Here is a 22,269-nt window from a genome sequence, read left to right on the forward strand (position 1 = left end):
AAGTAGTAACATAAATTATTACTTTCATGTGGCGACATCTCCGCTACATTACAATACATAAACAGAAGCACTGGCACCAAACACCGCCCTTTAGCAGCTTCATCGCAAGGACAATATATTATTGGCAATGGCCAGAACAGGGAACAACCGTGATTTCCAAGTAAGTGTACTCTCATCCAACGAGAAAACGACCAAGCTGAGATCAGGGCAAGGGGGAACCCTTGGGCAAATGCCCACCCAATGCAAAAGGCTAAAAAAAAAAAATCAGAGCATCTGTGCTGCATTGTCGGAGGTGCCGTCTTTCGGATGAGACGTTAAACCGAAGCCCCGTCTGCTCTCTCAGATGGACGTAAAAGATCCCACGGCACTATTGCGAAGAAGAACAGGGGAGTTATCCCCTGTGTTCTGGCCAATATTTATCCCTCAACCAACATCACTGAAACAGATTATCTGGTCATTATCACATTGCTGTTTGTGGGAGCTTGCTGTGTGCAAACTGGCTGCTGCGTTTCCTACATTACAACAGTGACTATACTCCAAAAGTACTTCATTGGCTGTAAAGCGCTCTGGGACGTCCAGTGGTCGCTAAGGCGCGATATAAATGTGAGTCTTTGTTTTCTTGAACTGTCTGCCAGCAGTTTTTCCATAAACAGTTTCTCCAACCAGAGGCAAAAATGTGAAAGTTAAATGGTGAACTGCTCAACAGCTTTTGCAATCAATACAAGACTGCTGGAGTGAAGAGCTCCCCTTACTCTTGGCTGCAAGCATTCTTTGCGAAACAAACTGAGGCGACTTCAATACAGTTCTTAATGGGCGTGGGTCCATAAAATTGTTCAGAGTTTTGCACGGACGCTCAAAAAGGCTGCAGGAATGGCTGATGAGCAACAGTACAATGAACAACTCCAACAGCAGCTTCTCAAGACCGAGACTAAATTAGATTAGAGCAAAGATTAACTTGCAGTGCAGCTGGCTGTGCTATGGCAGACGTGGGAGTGTTTATAATGCGGACAGCGAGGCCTGAAATGAGAGTGTTCAATTCTCGTGCATCACTTGCCTCGGTAGACGAAACTCTCGCCAGAATATAAACTTATTGCAATTGACATCAAGGTCCATCTATTACAACTCAAGATTGTTAACCGAGAATTTCCCAGTTCGGAGAAAACATGGAAAGAATGACCACCAAGTCAGGGGAGCGAACAGCATCTTTGTTGAAAACACATCACCCAAGGACTCGGAAAAATAAGCACAACACTGAGTTCCCAAGGGTTATTTTAAAGTTTGGAGAATACAATACAAATATAGTCAGATTATATTTTGCAAACTGCGCAATAAACCCCATGGTTGCAGATATGGTTTCCCCATCACCATTTCTTATACAGTTGGACAACAAAAGAAAAAGACTTGCATTTCTGTAGCGCTTCTCATGACTTCAGCACATCCCAAAGTGCTTTACAGCCAATGAAGTACTTTTGAAGTGTAGCCACTTTTGTAATGTAGGAAGCGTGGCAGCCAATTTGCACACAGCAAGCTCCCACAACAACTGATCATGACCAGATAATCTGTTTTACTGGTGTTGGTTGAGGGATAGATATTGGCACAGGACACCGGGGAAAATTCCCCAGCTCTTCTTCGAAATGCTGCCGTGGGATTTATTTACGTCAACCTGAGAGCAGACGGGACCTCGGTTTAACATCTCATCGGAAAGATGGCAGCTCTGACAGTGCAACACTATCAGGATGGCAATCTGTAACTAGTGGGGTGCCACAGGGATCAGTGCTGGGGCCTCAACTATTTTCAATCTATATTAATTACTTGGATGAAGGAAGCGAGTGTATTGTAACCAAATTTGCAGACGATACAAAGATAGGTGGGAAAGCAAGTTGTGAGGACATAGAGTCTGCAAAGGGATATAGATAGGTTAAGTGAGGGGACAAGAATTTGGCAGATGGAGTATAATGTGGGAAAATGTGAAGTTATCCAATTTGGTAGGAAGAACAGAAAAGAAAAATATTTAAATGGAGAAAGACTACAGAATGCGGCAGTACAGAGGGATTTGGGTGTCCTCAAACATGAAACACAAAAAGTTAACATGCAGGTACAGCAAGTAATTAGGAAGGCAAATGGAATGTTGGCCTTTATTTCAAGGGGGATAGAATATAAAAGTAGGGAAGTCTTACTACAACTGTATAGGACGTTAGTGAGACCACACCTGGAGTACTGCACACAGATTTGGTCCCCTTATTTAAGGAAGGATATACTTGCATTGGAGGCAGTTCAGAGAAGGTTCACTAGGTTGATTCCTGGGATGGAAGGGTTGTCTTGTGAGGAAAGGTTGAGCAGGTTGGGCCTATACTCACTGGAGTTTAGAAGAATGAGAGGGGATCTTACTGAAACATAAAAGATTCTGAAGGGGTTGGACAAGGTAGATGCGGAGAGGATGTTTCCCCTCGTGGGGGAATCTAGAACGAGGGGGTATAGTCTCGGAATAAGGGGTCGCCCATTTAAGACGGAGGCGAGGAGGAATTTCTTCTCTCGGAAGGTTGTGAATCTTTGGAATTCTCTACTCCAGAGACCTGTGGAGGCGGAGTCATTGAGTATATTCAAGGCTGAGATAGACGGATATTTGAGCTACAGGGGGAGTCAAGGGTTATGGGGAGCGGGCGGGAAAGTGGAGTTGAGGCCAAAATCGGATCAGCCATGATCTCATTAAATGGCGGAGCAGGCTCGAGGGGCCGAACGACCGACTCCTGCTCTTATTTCTTATGTTCATATGATCTTGTTCCAAGTGTCAGCCTAGTTTTTTTGTGCTAGAGTCTCTGGAGTGGGATTTGAACCCACAACCTTCTGACTCAGAGGCGAGTGTGCTCCCCACTGGGCCACAGCTGGCACAACAGCTTCCGTATGCAGACCTCCTCTGGTGTCTTTACTCCATTACTTGAGTTAGTGTGGGCCCAGCAATGTTCCCCAAAATCACAGTAAATCAACTACTGCGGAATAGTCTCCAGTCAGGTCACGTTAAAAAATGCCACACTATTAGGGCAGGTTCACAGAGAAGCAGGAAGATAAACAAAATACTGACAGCAGAATAATCAAATTTACGCTATCGACAAACTGGGTTCATAGTTTAAAATCAAGGCAGTGTCAATAATTCTTTCAACTCCTCTCAGTGAAGTTATAGAAACAAGACCACCACCAAAGTCCAATTAAACGAGCAGTTTGTGAATGATACATAAAAATACGAAGGGGGAGGGGTTGGGGTGAAGAATTGAGTGGGGGGAAAACAAGACTGGCATCCTTACCCAACCATGTACTGAGGGGCAGATTTGGGTGTAGGATTTCCAACCAGGAATTAAAAATAAATCTCCTGGACATTATGAGCAAACCCAGGAGACATTTTCTTTGAACACTTGTTTATTAGTAATAAAAATATTGGAGATGGGCAAAAAAAAAAGCAGATTTAAGGTAATTGGCGAAAGAACTTGGGGGGGGGGGGGTGGGGGGAAAGAAGAGATGAGAATTATTTTATGCAACGAGTTGTTGTGATCTGGAATGCACTGCCTAAATGGGCGGTGGAAGCAGATTCAATAATCATTTTCAGAAGGTAATTGGATAAATACATGAAGAGGAAAAATTTGCAGGGCTGTGGGGAAAGGGCAGGAAAATGGGACTAATTGGATCTTTTAAATTTATTAATTCAGGGGATGTGGGCGTCGCTGGCAAGGCCAACATTTATTGCCCTCGAGAAGGTGGTGGTGAGCCGCCTTCTTGAACCGCTGCAGTCCGTGTGGTGAAGGTGCTCCCACAGTGCTGTCAGGGAGGGAGTTCCAGGATTTTGACCCAGCGACGATGAAGGAACGGCCGATATATTTCCAAGTCAGGATGGTGAGACTCTGAAGGGATCTTGGAGGCGGTGATGTTCCCCACCCCACCCCTTTGATTGCTCTTTCAAAGAGCCGGCACAGGCACCTCCTATGCTGTATCATTCTATTATTCTATGACCTCATACTTCCCCACAGTGAAATCCATCTGCCAGAGTTTTGCCCACTCACTGAATCGGTCAATGGCCCTTTGCAACTTCCTGCTCCCATCTACACATCTTGCTGTACCCTCCTAACTTGGTCATCTGCAAAAATAGATATGCAACTCTCGATTCCTTCATCGAAGTCGTTAACATATATGGTGAAAAGCAGAGGTCCCACTACAGATGCCTGGGACTTATCATAAACTTGAGTTTACGCCCCTCAGACTTCAGAGAGTGAAGTGGGGGCTGTAGCAAGGGGGAACAGCAGATGCCAAAGACTGAGAATTTTGCTGGGGTGGGGGGGGGGGGGGGGTGGGTGGCAAGGGATTCAAAGACAGAGGTGAGAGAGGCGACAACCACAGAGATATAACAGTGAGTGGGGAATCAGCGCAGGGGAAAATCGGGAAAGAGTGAAGACGTATGGTGAGTGTTCCCTTATAGACAGGTGGTACAAGTACTAGGAGGGTAGAATGATGTGGGTGGTAAAAGAGACAAGGACGTGGTCAGATATAGCCTTGTGTGACCATGAAGCTGTTGGATTGTCACTTAGAACCCAACTGGGTCACTAATGTCATTTAAGGGGGTCCTGGTGCATGAAACACAAAAAGTTAGTATGCAGGTGCAGCAGGTGATCAGGAAGGCCAATGGAATCTTGGCTTTTATTGCAAGGGGGCTGGAGTATAAAAACAGGGAAGTCTTGCTTCAGATATACAGGGTATTGGTGAGGCCACACCTGGAATACTGCGTGCAGTTTTGGTTTCCATATTTAAGAAAAGATATACTTGCTCTCGAGGCGGTTCAGAGAAGGTTCACCCGGTTGATTCCGGAGATGAGGGGGTTGACGTATGAGGAAAGGTTGAGTAGGTTGGGCCTCTACTCATTGGAGTTCAGAAGAATGAGAGGCGATCTTATCGAAACATATAAGATTGTGAGGGGGCTTGATCGGGTGGATGCGGTGAGGATGTTTCCACTGATGGGTGAGACTAGAACTAGGGGGCATAATCTTACAATAAGGGGCGCCCTTGCAAAACTGAGATGAGGAGAAACTTCTTCACTCAGAGGGTAGTAAATCTATGGAATTTGCTACCTCAGAGCGCTGTGGAAGCTGCGACATTAAATAAATTTAAAACGGAGATAGACAATTTCCTAGCAGATAAGGGAATTAGGGGTTACGGGGAGAGGGCAGGGAAGTGGACGTGAGTCTAGATTCGGATCAGCCATGATCCTATTGAATGGCGGAGCAGGCCCGAGGGGCTGTATGGTCTACTCCTGCTCCTACTTCTTATGTTCTTATGAAACAGGCTGTTCCCTGCACCGTCTGGCCTACATGCAACTCCAATCCCACCCAAACATGGTTGGACTCATAGATGCCCGCCAAAGTGGCCTAGCAAGTCACTCAGTTGCATCAAACCACGGCCAGCGGTTCAAGGCGGCAGTCAACCACCACCTCAAGGCAACTGGGGCTGGGCAATAAATACCAGCCTTGCCATTGCCCCATACATCTTGTTAAACAGGCTGTGGGTTAAAGCCCCATTTCAGGATTTCAGACCATGATCTGGACTGACACCGTAACTTTTTATGTTTCTTATCTCTGGTCTCATCGCAGGTGAATCTCTGACTCTTCCATAATGGTTTGCCCGAGGTCGCATCATCAACCAAACCAGTTCAGAACACCGATGAGATCACATCCATTACAAAAAGGCAAATAAGCACCTCTGAAGTTAATAGATCTACGATAAACTGGTCTAACCGGAAAAGGTCCACTGCACCTCAGCTTGGGGGGGGGGCCACAGCAGCTTCTGCCACATAGCTGCAGCTGCTCCCAGCACACCCAGAGTGGAAAAATAGGCCACAGTGGAGCATACTCCGCTGGCTTTGGAAAAAGATTGGAAAGAAAGACTTGCATTTCTACAGCGCCTTTCACGGCCTCAGGACGTCCCAAAGCACTTTACAGCCAGCGAAGTACTTTTGAAATGTAGTCACTGTTGTGATGCAGGAAACACAGCAGCCAATTTGCACACAGCAAGCTCCCACAAACAACGACGTGAGAAATGACCAGATACAGGAAACTTTGGTTTATCCGGAGGTTGTATGTCCGGAAACCTCGATCTACCGGCAGAAATCAGGAGCCGTTTGGTTAGGTTTTTTTTCTTCCAGTGGCTTTTTTTTTCTTCTTCTAGTGGCTTTTTTTTCCCCCAACAGTCAGGCTCTGCAAAGTCTCTCTGAAGCTGTTGCTAAGCTAGAGACGCTTCTAAGGTACAGCCGACTGTTTAGAAGCTGTTGCTAAGCAACAGTGTTTGTTGCCAGATACGGAGCTACAAATCTCCGTGTGCTTCAACATTAACGCCGGTATGTCCGGCAGTTTTGATAGATCGGCAACAGTTCGGTCCCGTCGGTGCCGGATATAACAAAGTTTCCTGTTATCTGTTTTAGTGATGTTGATTGCGCGATTGAGAGATTGACACGGTCACCGGGGAGAACTCCCCTGCTCTTCTTTGAAATAATGCCACTGGGCCTTTTACATCCGCCTGAGAGTGCAGACGGGGCTTCGGTTTAACTTCTCATCTGAAAGACAGCCCCTCCGACAGTGCAGCACTCCCTCAGCACTGCACTGGGAGTGTCAGCCTAGATTTTCGTGCTCAAGCCTCTGGAGTGGAACTTGAACCTACAACCTTCTGACTCAAGAGGAGAGTTGAGCTACCCACTGAGCCATGGCTTTGACAATATTATGCAATAAACTAAGGCAATGATAAGTGAACACGTGCACACAGCTCACACTCAACACACTTATAACCTGCACAACAATCACTGCACGCCAAAAGGCAATTCATTGTGTAAAGTGCTTGGCAATATTTCAATGACAAATAAGATGCTACATAAATGCAAGTGTTTACTTTTTTCACTGGATTACTTCAACGTTAAAATGTGATGCATCTAGGACAAGAAAAGGCCGTCAGGCTTGCCTGCGCTCACCTCATTTGATGCTGGACTCAACCCCACGTACCTACACTTTGCCCTCCATGTCCTGGGAGATCCAAAAAAAAAGACCAGTAACCAGGCAATCAGGCAAACCTTGGAGTGCCCCAAGCCCATTAGTTATTTCACATAATAGCCCGGAATTTACAGTGGGTAATGACGGCCAACGAGCAGCGTTCGATGTTATTACCCCTCTGAAACTGACCGCAACTTCAGGATTTAGCGCACGCGCAGCCTAACGAGGAAATCCCGAAGTTGCGGTCAGTCATTCACTGCTCCAACACTGGCTGCGCTGTGGATTCTGGCCCTACTTTTTGCACGAAATAGTTCAGCCAATACTGTCCAGGACCCTGTTCGTTTCTGTCAGCTGTGGCTCAGTGGGCAGCACCCTCACCTGAGTCAGAAGGTCGTGGGTTCAAGTCCCACTCCAGGAGACTTGAACACAAAAATCTAGGCTGACACTCCCAGTGCAGTACTGAGGGAGAGCTGCACTGTCGGAGGTGCCGTCTTTCAGATGAGACATTAAAGCGAGGCCCCGTCTGCTCTCTCAGGTGGACATAAAGATCCCTTGGCACTATTTCGAAGAGGAGCTGGGGCGTCCTAGCCAATATTTACCCCTCAAATCAACATCACTAAAAATAAAACAGATGATCTGGTTGTCATCACGCTGCTGTTTGGCTGCCGCATTTCCTTCATTACAATAGTGAATACACTTCAACAAGTATTTCATTGGCTGTAAAGTACTTTGGGATGTCCGGTGGTCATGAAAGGCGCTATATAAATGCAAGTCTTTCTTTCTTTCGTTTTGACCACAGCTGCTTGACACTGCGCTTGAACCGTTAAGGACCAGGCAACCTTTAATCTTCACCCACTCACGCCATTCTCCATCTCGAAGTATGGCCTACTTCCCCAAACTATCCAAATCCAGTGGCAACCTATTCCCTTCTCAAAGTCTCAATTCCGCGGCAAAATTTTATCATCCGTAAATTTCATTACCGCGCTTTCTCTCTCCTCCCGCCCCCCACCTCACCCCACTGCCAAAACACTTTCATGCTTTTGCCACCTCCCACTGCATGGCCTTTTCTGTTCGACATCCTTGCTTCAATCCTCCACAAGTTACAACTGGAGGAGGAGGACGACGACCATGGGCGGAGAGGAATGGATGGGGAAGGGGGAGCGGAGGAGGACAAGAAGAGGACGGAAAATGATTTTGGGGGTGTGGGTGTCAAGTAAAGGGAAAGCGAGAGGGAGAGTACAACAATCAGCAGCAGAAGGCTTTTGGAAAAGAATTATTCCCATTGATGATCTTCCCTCCCCATAACCATCAGTGTTTGCTACATTTTAACAAGCAGTGAGCCCAAATGTCAATTCTTTAACACCACACTTGGTGTATCTGTAACAAGCACAGGTTATCAGTGAAAATTGCCATCACAGCTCCACCTACAGCAGGTAATAATAGGTTTTCCCACATCAGTAGGCTTCACATCCAAGTTTTTGATGAAATACAGGTCCCACGTAGCAAATTTAACATAGATACATACAGCCACAGAAAATGCCCAGCTAGTGACTATCCTCCTTGGGGAGGGGTTGGATGGCACCAAGATGACATGCCTGGCAATGGAAGTTCGGAACCAAGCCACCCTTCTGTGGCAGACTCTGTAATCTGCCAGCTATTCAGACACCCAAGCCAGGCTTGCTTGCAGTACTTTAGGGTATTGTGGAGGACTGACCAGCAAGCTGGCACCATCAATAGGCCCTGCAGGGGCTAGGACTACTCCTGCTTGGGACAACCCCAGGTTACCCTGCAAGACAATGCCTTAATGGCTTGGGTGGGACCGGCTGGTCAAGCGGCAGAAAGCCGAGCAGTGCACCGCGCTGGTAGCCACTGCAGCTTTAGCTGGTTAAACTCCAATAGGGACCCCTGCATTCATTTGGCAGAGCCCAATCCCTTACTCTTGACAACCTGCACCTGAGCTCTTCTGTTAAGTGGGAGCTGTCTCTCCGGGGGGGGGGGGGGGGGCAGCGGGTGCATTCAATGTCTAGCTGTGTGGTTTGCAGATGAGCTTCTGCACATGTCGGACACCGAGCTGACCAAACAAACAACCGCAGTAAAAACATGCTAATTAACAGATACAGGAGTACACAGAAATCAAATGAGATGTAAATCGGACGATCTTGCACACCCCTTATGTCCAGTGACAACAATTTGAAATCTACCATCTAAAGCACTTGGTCATTGTACTAATGTTAACAAACGTTTCTTGGTTAAAACTAGTGTCCCGACAGTTTCTGTACTTATTTGTAAACAAAGTACATTCTTGTCCCAACAGGGACACAGTTTACAATCACCCGGCACAATCAAGCTTTAATAAAAGGGCATCAAAACATTTAGTGCCGTTTTCCCCTTCGAGAATTCTAGAGTTGGACGTCTAATGTACGTTGATCTTATTACAACTTCTGAGAAAGGTTGAGTATTGTTCATTAGGTTAAACTTGCATTATTTAATTTTAGTTCTAAAACTCTTGCCCTATATGCTTCATGCAGAAATCTGACATTTCCTTTGGTATGTCAACCACGTGATCGTTGCCAGGTCTATAGGAGGCAGAATTATACTCAATTCCCAGGTCACAATGCAAGTTACTGCATTCAACAGCTTTTACATTTCCACCAAATATACAATAAATTTTTTCTGAAATATAATAGGTGTACAAAATGATGAGGGGCCCAGATAGAGTGGATAGGAAGGACCTATTTCCCTTAGCAGAGAGGTCAATAACCAGGGGGCATAGATTTAAAGTAATTGGTAGAAGGATTAGAGGGGAGTTGAGGAGAACTTTTTTCCACCCAGAGGGTGGTGGGGGTCTGGAACTCGCTGCCTGAAAGGGTGGGAGAGGCAGAAACCCTCATCACATTTAAAAAGTACTTGGATATGCACTTGAAGTGCCGTAACCTGCAGGGCTACGGACCAAGAGCTGGACAGTGGGATTAGGCTGGAGAGCTCTATGGGCCGGCATGGACACGATGGGCCAAACGGCCTCCTTCTGTGCTGCGAGTTTCTACGATTCACTCGAAATATGAACTAGAATGCATAATGGCACTGTACTCTGACACACGTAGTCACCTTTACAACACACTAGATTTAATCAGACTTTCATATATTTTTAGGTAAGGCAACCACTTCTGCAAATTTAAGTTCCTACCAACTTACTCGCAAAATTTTGGATTACACACTATATTAACCTACCAACAACCCCAACTCAGGCCAATTTTCTCTGAATATTTCGGTGTTGGCACAAACTACGGGAGTCTGGTAAGGCAGGCACTGACCATCCTTTACTTTCACCAATGAATATAAAGACACTAGAGCTTCTATTGGACTGCTTTCTACCTACCAGTCCCCCCGCCCCCCAGTCCCAATTTAAAAGCTGAAAGCATCTCGCGCACCAACTTGACCAACGTTCTTTCAAAAGAAGGCGACCATTATTTTTAGTCCTGCCCCCCTCAGAGGCGGCTCAGTAGCACCCGTGTGCTGGCTTTGCACATTTCGCACGGCTGAAGCCAGCTGCATGATCTCAGCGGCAGAATCCCAGCGTGGTCCGACGGTTCTGCTGCAAGGACAAGGCAGGCGGTTTTAGCAATGTCAGCGGGGGAAGTCTGCACATGGATACCACTCTCTCACCATCCAAACTGAATAAGCATCAACAGAAAAGCACTTTTAAGTTGATAGCCTCGCTTTAACTGTGATCTTTCAATTGAACCCCAGCTGTTCCGCTGCCAACTCCCCAATCAGGACAACTAGAACCATTAATTAAATATTCAGGCTCTGCTGAGCTTCAATAAAAAATACTTCTGCATTTGAACAGAGTTTAAACCAAACTGTGTGCTGCACAGCCATGATACGGCACAAGTGGAAGATAAGAAATGAATTTTTCTGACACTAGAAGGATTCCTACAGAAGTTCAGATTTAAACCTCAATAGAATTTCTTTCCAATTTCTGCAAAAGATTTATTTATAATGCTCTGCTTCCACACCAGGATTAGCTGTTGGCTGAGCTGCATCAGCCAATACACTATCGGAGGATTAGCGAGGGTTGATCTTTGCTAACTAATGCGACAACAGCTAATCCATCGACACACGGACAAAATAAGACCAGTGAGTAAACAAGGATGCTGTCTGTAGATACTCATTTAAAACACTGTAGAACAGAGCCACACTCTCTCCAATTACACCCAAACACAAACACACTTGGTATTCAATAAAAGGATTGCTGAAATGTGGGCAAGACCGCTCTCCAAGTCAACCAGCTTTCTAAGTCGACCACTTGCCCAGTCTTATAAGCGATTGATTCAGTGAGGCTCCTGTATTGGACGTCAGTCGCTCAGTATTTTCTGTACATAAAGCACTGACTTCAAGCGTGACCCATTACTAAAATCCTCGCCTCAATGGATATTTACACCACGCCAGCCCAAACTGCAGTTCCTGCAAATACTGACCAACGTTCCCTCTAAGCTGCGCAGCCGCGCAACTGCCTGCCGGGCCCACGCAGCTCGGGACCAGCTTCTCAAATGTGGAATTTCACGCATGCGCTAAACTTTGAATGGGCCATGCAGCCAATTAAAGGGACCACGCACCCAAAGAAAAATTAGGGGGAACATTGGTCCCGACTGGGATGATAAATATATTCACCTTGCAAGCAATGGGGAATGGCACTGGTAACAGCGATTGAGGCTTTTTTCCCCACAATATTTTAACCTTTAGATGATGGGCTTTATTATTTTAATTAAAATTTATTTATGGCATGCAGAAGAGAAATGAACTGAATAAACCCCCAAGGACAGAACTTCTCATTCAGCAACATGTGACCTTCCATTCCCATGCCCTTTTACCATCCCCACATGACTGCCTTCAATTCTTAACAACAGTAGAATCAAGTTTAAACTAATTAACTCATGCCTGTGGGTTTTTTGGGAAAAAAAGGGTGATTTTTAAAAAATTGCTTAGATCGTAATTCAGATGTGGCCCCATGACAAAACGCATTCATTTACTGAGGGTAGGGACTGCAAATTAAGTCAATTTGAAACAAGGACCTGCAACAAACTATTGCTCGAGGAACGTCATTACTTTGTCTCCACCCCCTGACCCAAGCTCCCGAAAATACTCTTCCAAAACATTGCTCCCTTTTACTCACAAGCTTAAAACCCTCCCTCCTACACCACTCTTACCATCTTACATCCAAGCTGCATAAACTTTTACCTGTCAATTTTAACGTGCATCACTGGTAGTACTCCAGAGAATAATCTGTTTGGTGTCTTGCCTAGACCTTTCTTCCTGGCTGCACATAGTCCTGTGCAAGAGCCCTTTCCTGAACCTTAACAACATAGTTAGTTCCCAAATAACAATCACCAGCTGCTCACCCAAGCTCCCAAAAGTTGGTCTGCACACTACTCAACGTCTTTCACCCAGGCTCACGGTGTATCTTCCCCCAAAATAACAATACTCCCAATTTCCTTCAGAAATGGCCTCCCGAGTCCAATCTTCAACCACCTCCTTTCTTTCCCCGAGGGGGAGAATCCGCTCGCCTCCCTTCGACCGGCACCTGCTGGCTTCCTTTCCCCATCTGACTGCAGTCTCCCAACCCTTCCCCACACGCCGCACCCCCCACCCCCACCCCACCCAGTTACAGACACATCCCGTTTATTCCTAAACTCTTTGCTCGGCCTATGTACCGGGGAATGAATTCAAGGGCTTCTCAACTACAGCTATCCATTGCTCTAGTGACAATTTGATGACGATTAAGTTCAAGTGCATTTATCCTGCGCCCCGCTCAGGTATGTGGAGTATTACACCTCTTATTTCAAAAGGTGCACACGTGTTTTAACTAACCTACACGGTTTAGGTATCGAACAAAGTATACTTGAAAGTTAAAATCTCTCACCCTTCAGCTTTGACAAAAGAAAAATGCATAGAGCTTTTCTGTTTGGATGGGTGGGTGGGAAGGAAAAAATTGACTGTCGGGGGGGCTTTCATTGTAGGAAACATTTCAGTTGAGGCTCTGCCTGCCCACTCCAGTGATACAGGTAGACATAAAAGATGTCCTAAGAGGAGTTCTCCCCGGTGTCCCGGCCCATAGTCCTCCCTCAACCCACCCCACACAGTAAACAACCATTTGCTGCTTGTGGAATCTTGCTGTGTGCAAATCAGCTTTTGTGTTTACCGTTCTAAAAGTGACTGTATTTCAAAAATAATTACCCAAAGCGTTATACAAGTCAAGTTCTTTTTCTTTATGACCTTTCACTCAATTACTTCGAAGCCGAAAGCAATTTCAGTACGTTGATTGAGGGGAAACTATCACACATGCAACCAATCAATTCCACACCAGAATTTGACAGCCATATTTTGGACACCCCTGCTGTTGAACATAAATATTACGTTTCTAATAGATTCCTTCCTACTTCACCCTTAATTTCCTCCTTTCTCCCCCTCCCCCAAATGGTGCGCTATTTCACCTGAGAAGCCAGACAGAAGACTTACTCCCAGACGTGCGATGCCATTCTCTGTCCGGCTGGTAGGAGGGGTCTGGGACTGGGATTTTTCCCTTCCCCCTTTTCTTTCTTTTTTCTTCCCCCTCCCTCCAAACCAAGTCCCTCGCCTCTTCTCAGTGCCACCCTGACCGCACGGCTGAGCTGGGGGGGAGGGGGGGAAGAAACCTCATTGCTTGGGGAACGGCAGGTTACGCGCTCACACCCTGCTACCCTGGCCTGGCACGCTGGCGCTCCATTGCGCTGCTTATACAAAATACATCTCAACTTTTAAGTTGAAGATCCCTATTAAAATTTGAAGAGAGCCATGGGAAGAGGACCATGCAGGTTTTGTGATTAAGATTAGTGCACCAACAGTTACCTTAAAAAAAAAACACATACAAATGCAAAAAGTTAAACAGCATTAAGAACCATGCCGCTGAAGCCCATGTAGGTGAACTCCAAAAAACACTGCCAATATAAAGGCTATCCTCTGCTCAGCTATTCTTACCGGGGTTCTTGACCAGTCAGCCTGAGAATAGCATCATAAAACAATGCAGGTACTGTATGACTGACAGCAATCCAGTACTGATGCAAAATAGGGTTGGAACGAAGGTTTACATTAGGGCGCCTCAGGGCCCGTTCTAAAGGATTCATCTTGAAGGACATATTTACATGATACTCTGCAGAGAAAATAAGCATTACTGTTGTTTTGAACGAAGCATACCTTACACCAGTGGGGACAGTGAAGATTTAAATGAAAAATTCCAGGCTTCAAATTTTAAAAAAAGTCACAAAAACCATCCCTCCCATTTCATCTACAAATCAGCAGGTTTTCAAAGTGCACGTTTTCCATTCAGGCATCATTAGTTGCAGCAGATTAGGTGCCATCGCTGTGCTTCCACTGCAAATTGGGAAACGTCGAAATGGCCTTGTGTCACATTTCTTCAAACAAAAAAATAGCTGTACTTGCAATTAAAATTTTAAAAAGGTGGCTTTCTTGGACATGTGAGACTCTCCTAGTGCTCTGGTGAAAGTTAAATTGAATTGAAAGACACACACACACACACACACACATACACACACACAAGTTCTTCACGTCCGCCCACAGGACATTTTAATCAAGCGGCAATGGAAAACCATTCACTTTCAAAACTGCTTCCTCCCCCCCAAACTTAAGACTGGAATTTGTCCCAGGAATGTTGCATCGGGATGCATTAAATACAAGCATTTTGAAGCCTGAAAACTTCCTTTAAATATGTTAACAACTCCCAAACATTTCTAAGTTACAAAGATTTCAACAGTAGCTTAAATGAGAACTTTTACTTGTGCGCCATTCTTCCAGAAAATGAGACACACGCTCTGTCGGATCTCCAATCAGTATTTACGGTTGCTAAAATTAGGCATCCTAACTGCGTAGGTCCTTTTGCACATCAAATGGTTAGATGGAGACTATAGCTCAAGGGTTCTGAAGTAGAACAAAAAAGATGGGCTTTTTGAAAAAAGACACATATTGGTTCAGTTAAGGATACAAGTACAGGGTAAAGCTAGCCACCATTACCTTGGTTTTCTTCCAGTAAGCCTGAGGTAGACATCATACAGGAATGCTGGGGCCTTATGGCTTACAGCAATCCAGTAGTGATAGATCAAGTGATTGGAGGTTAGATTTACATTGGGCCGTCTGAAGGCCTGCTCGAGAGGGTTCCTCTTGAAAGTGGATATTACATGGTACTCTGAGGAAGGAAAGTTGCATGACAGTATAACGATTTTTTTTTTTTTTTTGCATCTGCTCAAAACCTCAAAGCGAGGTCAACAAAGGATTTAGGGCTGTAAAGGAAGTATCAGACCCACTGCACAAATTTCCTTTAGTCACCACAAAGTGGTCCTACTGCCAGAAATTAGCAACACAATTTTTACCAGGCAATCAACAGACGACTCGATCGCGGCCATTCGGCGACCAGCTGACATTTGTGACCTAAATCAAACATCTGATTTCATTGACTATTTGTCTCGCCGTCGTCTAAAACGGGACAAGGATTAAAAAATGTGCTTGAACGGATATATTAAGCAGTGCAATTTTACTAGGTTCTGGCTGTATTACCACTTGATTTATGTTCATTTTGAAAAAATAAAATCAGACCAAGACAGAACAAAGTAGCTCGAGTCTTTGTAAAGTATATCTGGGCTGGAATTTTTTTATTTTTATTTTTTCTAACAAAAAAGAGTGCAATGCCAAATTGACCATCCAATTTCGAGGCAACAGGGTATTGCACAGCTCGGCACACCTGGTGCCATAGGAAATGAAGCAAGATGTTTGTTCACCAACCACACACCCAAATATAACAACAGGACTTTAACACATAATCCTACCAGCTGCAGAATCACAAAATAAAATACATCAAACTGTAGCAGTAGAATCTGCAGACCATATTATCACACTGAGGCGGCTTTATGCAAAGTAAATCACTAGTTCGGCCCCAGCTGGAGTATTGTGTCCAATTCTGGGCATTGCACTTTAGGAAGGACACGAAGGCTTTGGAGAGGGTGCAGAAGAGATTTACTAGAATGTATCCCCTCGGCCCTGGAACCAGTTACATGGATAGACGAGAGAAGCTGGGGTTGTTCTCCTTGGAGCAGAGAAGACTGAGGGGAGATTTGATAGAGGTGTTCAAAATCATGAAGGGTTTAGACAGAGTAAATAAAGAGAAACCGGTTTCCAATGACTGAGGGTTGGATAATCAGAGGGCACAGATTTAAGGTGATTGGCAAAAGAACCAGCATGTTTGTTTAGTTCAAGCTGTTATTCTGTGGTCATTGCTATGCATCTTTGGCATACTATGATTTATTAGTGGCATGCATGGAATGTTGTGATGAAAGGTAAAATTGGTACAAGAGATGTGAGTGAACCACTGTTTAACAGGTCATACTGGTTTTTAGATAGTACAGGAAACTTTGTGCTATCCGGAAGTGAGCTATCCAGCAATCTGGAGCCACCGGCAAAAATCAGCCGCCGTTTTTTATTCTTTTTGTTTGAACAGTCAAGCTGTGCAAGGTCTGTAGCTATAGCAACAGCTTCAGCTACAGAGCTTTAGGGCCACACCCGAGTGTTTAGAAGCTGTTGCTCAGTGTTTGTTGTCAAATACGGAGATAAGAATCGCCGTATCTCTCAACATTAACTCTGGAGAGTACGGCAGTTTTGAGGCAACGCCAGCAGCTCAGTCCCGTGGGTGCCGGATAGCACAAAGTTTCCTGTATGAGGTCACAGCTGGTTCTGTGAAGTAAGATGTTCCAATAAAGTCTGGATCCTGTATTGCTTTTTTTTTTTTTTTAATTCATTTATGGGATCAGGGAGTCGCTGGCAAGGCCAGCATTTATTGCCCATCCGTAGTTGCCCTTGAGAAGGTGGAGGTGAGCCGCCTTCTTGAACCGCTGCAGTCCGTGTGGTGAAGGTACTCCCACAGTGCTGTTAGGGAGGGAGTTCCAGGATTTTGACTCAGCGACGATGAAGGATTGGCGCTATACTTCTAAGTCAGGATGGTGTGTGACTTGGAGGGGAACTTGGAGGTGGTGGTGTTCCCATGTGCCTGCTGCCCTTGTCCTTCTAGGTGGAAGAGGTCGCGGGTTTGGGAGGTGCTGCCGAAGAAGCATTGGCGAGTTGCTGCAGTGCATCTTGTAGATGGTACACACTGCAGCCACGGTACGCTGATGATGGAGGGAGTGAATGTTTAAGGTGGTCGATGGGGTGCCAATCAAGCGGGCTGCTTTGTCCTGGATGGTGTCGAGCTTCTTGAGTGTTGTTGGTGCTGCACTCATCCAGGCAAGTGGAGAGTATTCCATCACACTCCTTACTTGTGCCTTGTAGATGGTGGAAAGGCTTTGGGGAGTCAGGAGGTGAGACACTCGCCGCAGAATACCTAGCCTCTGACCTGTTCTTGTTGCCACAGTATTTATGTGGCTGGTCCAGTTAAGTTTATGGTCAATGGTGACCCCCAGGATGTTGATGGTGGGGGATTCGGCGATGGTAATGCCATTGAATGTCATGGGGAGGTGGTTACACTCTCGCTTGTTGGAGATAGTCATTGCCTGGCACTTCTGTGGTGCGAATGTTACCTGCCACTTATCAGCCCAAGCCTGAACGTCGTCTAGGTCTTGTTGTATGCGGGCATGGACTGCTTCATTATCTGTGGAGTTGCGAATGGCGCTGAACACTGTGCAGTCATCAGTGAACATCCCCACAAGTGCTACAAGTGAATGTGTGTGATCTGGCATTTAAGGTAACAACGACCACACGTTTAACACTATTCAGATGTATTTATTATACAAGATGCTGACTTTTCCTTTGAAGAACTTCATTTTTTGCTTTGAAAAAGGTAAATTAGGTCTCGTCTGAAATTGCAACGTACTTTAGAATCCCACTTCATTTGACCAGTGGTCTTACATCAGGAGTAGGGAAAATGTTAGAATCTATTCTGAAGGATGTGGTAACAGGGCACTTAGAAAATAATAATAGGATTGGGCAGAGTCAACACGGATTTATGAAAGGGAAATCGTGTTGGACAAAGAGTTTTTTGAGGTTGTAACTAGCAGAATAGATAAGGGGGAACCAGTGGGTGTGGGGTATTTGGATTTTCAGAAGGCATTCAGTAAGGTGCCACACAAGAGGTTATTAAACAAAATTAGGGCTCATGGGATTGGGGGTAATATATTAGCATGGATTGAGAATTGGTTAATGGACAGAAAACAGAGTAGGAATAAACAGGCCATTTTCGGGTTGGCAGGCTGTAACTAGTGGGGTACCGCAAGGATCAGTGCTTGGGCCTCAGCTATTCACAATCTAGATCAATGATTTAGATGAGGGGACCAAATATAATATATCCAAGTTTGCTGATGATACAAAGCTAGGTGGGAATGTAAGTTGTGAGGAGGATGCAAGGAGGCTTCAAGGGGATATAGACAGGCTAAGTGAGTGGGCAAGAACATGGCAAATGGAATATAATGTGGAGAAATGTGAAGTTATCCACTTTGGTAGGAAAAATAGAAAAGCAGAGTATTTTTTTAAATGGTGAGGGATTGGGAAATTCTGGTGTTCAGAGGGACCTGGGTGTCCTTGTACACAAATCACTGAAAGTTAACATGCAGGTACAGCAAGCAATTAGGAAAGCAAATGGTATGTTGGCCTTTATTACAAGAGGATTTGAGTATAAGAGTAAAGGCGTCTTACTGCAATTATATAGGGCCCTGGTGAGACCACACCTGGAGTATTGTGTACAGTTTTGGTCTCCTTACCTAAGGAAGGATATACTTGCCATTGAGGGAGTGCAACGAAGGTTCACCAGACTGGTTCCTGGGATTGGGGGGGGGGGGGGGGGGGGATTGTCCTATGAGGAGAGATTGAGTAGACTAGGTCTATATTCTCTAGAGTTTAGAAGAATGAGAGGTGATCTCATTGAAACATACAAAATTCTTACAGGATTTGACAGGGTAGATGCAGGGAGGATGTTTCCCCTGGCTGGGGAGTCTAGAACCAGGAGTCACAGTCTTAGAATAAGGGGTTGGCCATTTAGGACTGAGATGAGGAGGAATTTCTTCACTCAGAGGGTGGTGAATCTTTGGAATTCTCTACCCCAGAGGGCTGTGGAGGCTCAGTCGTTGAGTATATTCAAGACAGAGATCGATAGATTTTTGAATATTAAGGGAACCAAGGCATATGGGGGTAGTGCAGGCAAGTGGAGTTGAGGAAGATCAGCCATGAACTTATTGAATGGCGGAGTAGGCTCGAAGGGCCAACTCCTGCTCCTATTTCTTGTGTTCTTGTATCTTAACTTATACAAAGTTCTACTTTCATCTCCAAATGGAATGAAAATATCTAACCTTTAAGAATATGCAGTTTAAAAGATGTGCTTATCACTACATAGAAGTATTTTTGTTAATACCCAAGTAATACCCATCATTCCACGTTCTACCCTACGTAAACCTGAGCTCATCCAAAACTCTGCTGCCCCGTGTCCTAACTCACACCGAGTCCCGTTCACCCATCACCCCGTGCTCACTGCCCCGTGTCCTAACTCACACCCAGTCCCGTTCACCCATCACCCGCTGTGCTCACTGCCCCGTGTCCTAACTCACACCCAGTCCCGTTCACCCATCACCCCGTGCTCACTGCCCCGTGTCCTAACTCGTACCCAGTCCCGTTCACCCATCACCCCCTGTGCTCACTGCCCCGTGTCCTAACTCGCACCCAGTCCCGTTCACCCATCACCCCCTGTGCTCACTGCCTCGTGTCCTAACTCGCACCCAGTCCCGTTCACCCATCACCCCCTGTGCTCACTGCCCCGTGTCCTAACTCACACCCAGTCCCGTTCACCCATCACCCCCTGTGCTCACTGGCCTACATTGGCTCCCGATTAAGCAATGCCTCGATTTTAAAATTCCTCTAAGGCCTCGCCCCTCCCTATCTCTAAGCCCTACAACCCTCCAAGGTCTCTGCGCTCCTCCAATTCTGGCCTTTTGCGCATCCCCGATATTCTTCACCCCACCACTGGCGGCCGTGTCTTCAGCTGTCTAGGCTCTAAGCTCTGGATTTCCCTCACAAAACCTCTCCGCCTCTCACTCCTCCTCCTTTAAGAAGCTAGTTAAAACCTACCTCTTTGACCAAGGTGTTGGCCATCTGCCCCAATATCTCAAGTGGCTAGGTGTCAAATGTTGTTTTAGAATGCACCTGTGAAGCGCCTTGGGACGTTTTACTACGTTAAAGGCGCCATATAAATACAAGCTGCTGCTATCATTGGATGCTACATTCCTTAAAGTACAACTCATGTTCTGGGTCCTATATTACCCGCTTCAACCTCAACCACACACTGCATCTGTGGCATAATTAATTTTTCATTTTAATCTATGCAGTTTACCAAAAAGAGACAGGAGGCATCTAATTTGGAGGGGGGGGGGTGGGGGGGAAGACGACAGACAGGTTTCAGATTTTGACATAGCCGCCTACCGTGAAAGTTTGATGTATTTTAAGTGTATATGGAGTTAAGAAAATTACATCTGTAGCAGCATGTAAAGCAATGACCATTTTACTCATAAGCCAACTAGTATCGCTTTGTAACACTAAAACTTTTTGGCTGGACTGGACTTCCATCAATTTTGAAGAGCAGCGTGGGGAGATCATGCACGAGTAACCACCACCGTTAAACCTAGTGTGCACAGCAGGAGAGCTTCAACACAAAGAAAAACAGGTTGGGAGCAACACGGTTGGCACAAGCCTATCTTGTGACACGATTAGCCCAAGAAAATAGAATGCAGTAAGTAAAGAGATTCTCTAGGTCAAAATTGCATTTGGTTAAGAGTGGAAGAAAATAAATTTGAATCATCTTTGCTTAATATTTTCAATATTCTACTCGCTGTGCATTAAGACGTGAAACTGTACTTTTCAACCTCATTGTATTATTATATTGTAGTGGTGACTTTCTTTTCTGTACAAGCAGTGCCACGCAGGCAATTAGCCAGAAAATAACTGCACTGTCAATTGTTAAGGTTACTGAACTCCATATGTAATTTAACTCCAAGGGTCATGAAACTAAAAACAGGCTTCCAAATCATGCAAGAAAGGTCCATGCGTCAGGACAGTGGCATGTACACGTTTGGAAATCTCAATTCTCCTCTTGCTTCATTTCGATTAGAAAATTGCAGGCAGCTGCTGTATGCTTGGTTTACTATCCCAAAACCACATTTCACCACGTTACACTCGGCAGCAATACCGCTGAACTGAAATTACACTCATTAAGTTAATCACAAGCACTTAACATTTTTGCAATGCAACGAGTATTTTAAAATAATAAAACCACATTTCATACCAACTTCACCCCAGTGGAAAGGGTTGGTGCCACCTGTGGTACAGTTGTAAACTAAGATGTTTCTTGGCCTAAAAGGTAAAATTAAAACGACATGGTACTTTTAATGCAGCGACTGACTTGGTTCTGAAAAAGTAGACAATTTCATGGTCAGAATCTGAACAGCATCCATCTTAAACCTCACAATGGTTCAACCCTATAACCAATACTGGGGGGGGGGGGGGGGGGGAAGAAATACAGGTGCCTCTTGAATTTCCTTTTTAAACAAGAAATCTACTGAAATTGCTGAAGAAATTACAGATTTTGCCATGTAAGGTGAAGGAAAAAATTTGAGCCACTTTGGGATACATGAAGGATTTTATCCTCAATTTCTTGGGAGCTGCAGAGAACACGTAATAGAAACTAGTGGACCTGCACAAAAACTAATTTAAAAGGCTCAGTGAATATTGACCTTTATCTCAAGAAGGCTGGAATACAAAGGGCTGGACGTTATACTTCAGTTGCATAAAGCTTTGGTTAGACCCCATCTGAAGTTCTGCATTCAGTTCTGGGCACCGCACCTCAAAGGCGATATTGACCCGGGGGGTGCAGCACAGATTCACCATACAATAGAATCATAGGATTGTTACAGCACAGGAAGCCATTCAGCCCGTCGAGCCCGTGCCGGCTCTCTGCAAGAGCACTTCAACTAGTCCCACTCCCCCCTGTAGCCCTGCAATTTTTTTTTTCTTCAGGTACTTATCAAACTCCCTTTTGAAAGCCTCGATTGAATCTGCCTCCACCACCCTTTCAGGCAGCGCATTCCAGATCCCAACCACTCGCTGCATAAAAAAGTTTTTCCTCATGTCGCCTTTGGTTCTTCTGCCAATCACCTTAAATCTGTGACCTCTGGTTCTCGACCCT

The 22,269-nt window shown here is 45.3% G+C and overlaps 1 protein-coding gene across 7 annotated transcripts in view; it reads right to left on the bottom strand.

Moving 5' to 3' along the window:
* Positions 1–22,269, bottom strand: part of far1 (fatty acyl CoA reductase 1) — a 136,048-nt gene that overhangs the window by 19,610 nt on the left and 94,169 nt on the right. For 5 of the 7 annotated variants that reach the window (XM_086008349.1, XM_086008352.1, XM_086008347.1 and 2 more), the window contains 2 exons: positions 21,370–21,437; positions 15,078–15,249 (listed from right to left, as the gene is read on the bottom strand). In XM_086008349.1, coding sequence (XP_085864475.1) covers positions 15,078–15,249; positions 21,370–21,437 — 240 coding nt within the window. Of the gene's footprint in view, positions 1–14,027; positions 14,200–15,077; positions 15,250–21,369; positions 21,438–22,269 lie in introns of all 7 variants that reach the window. The other 2 variants (XM_086008353.1, XM_086008351.1) reach the window with 1 other exon arrangement.

The sequence above is a fragment of the Somniosus microcephalus genome, chromosome 15 (genome assembly GCF_052327205.1).
Source record: "Somniosus microcephalus isolate GS21.2 chromosome 15, FLI_Smic_1.0, whole genome shotgun sequence".
Classification (NCBI taxonomy): Eukaryota; Metazoa; Chordata; class Chondrichthyes; order Squaliformes; family Somniosidae; genus Somniosus; species Somniosus microcephalus.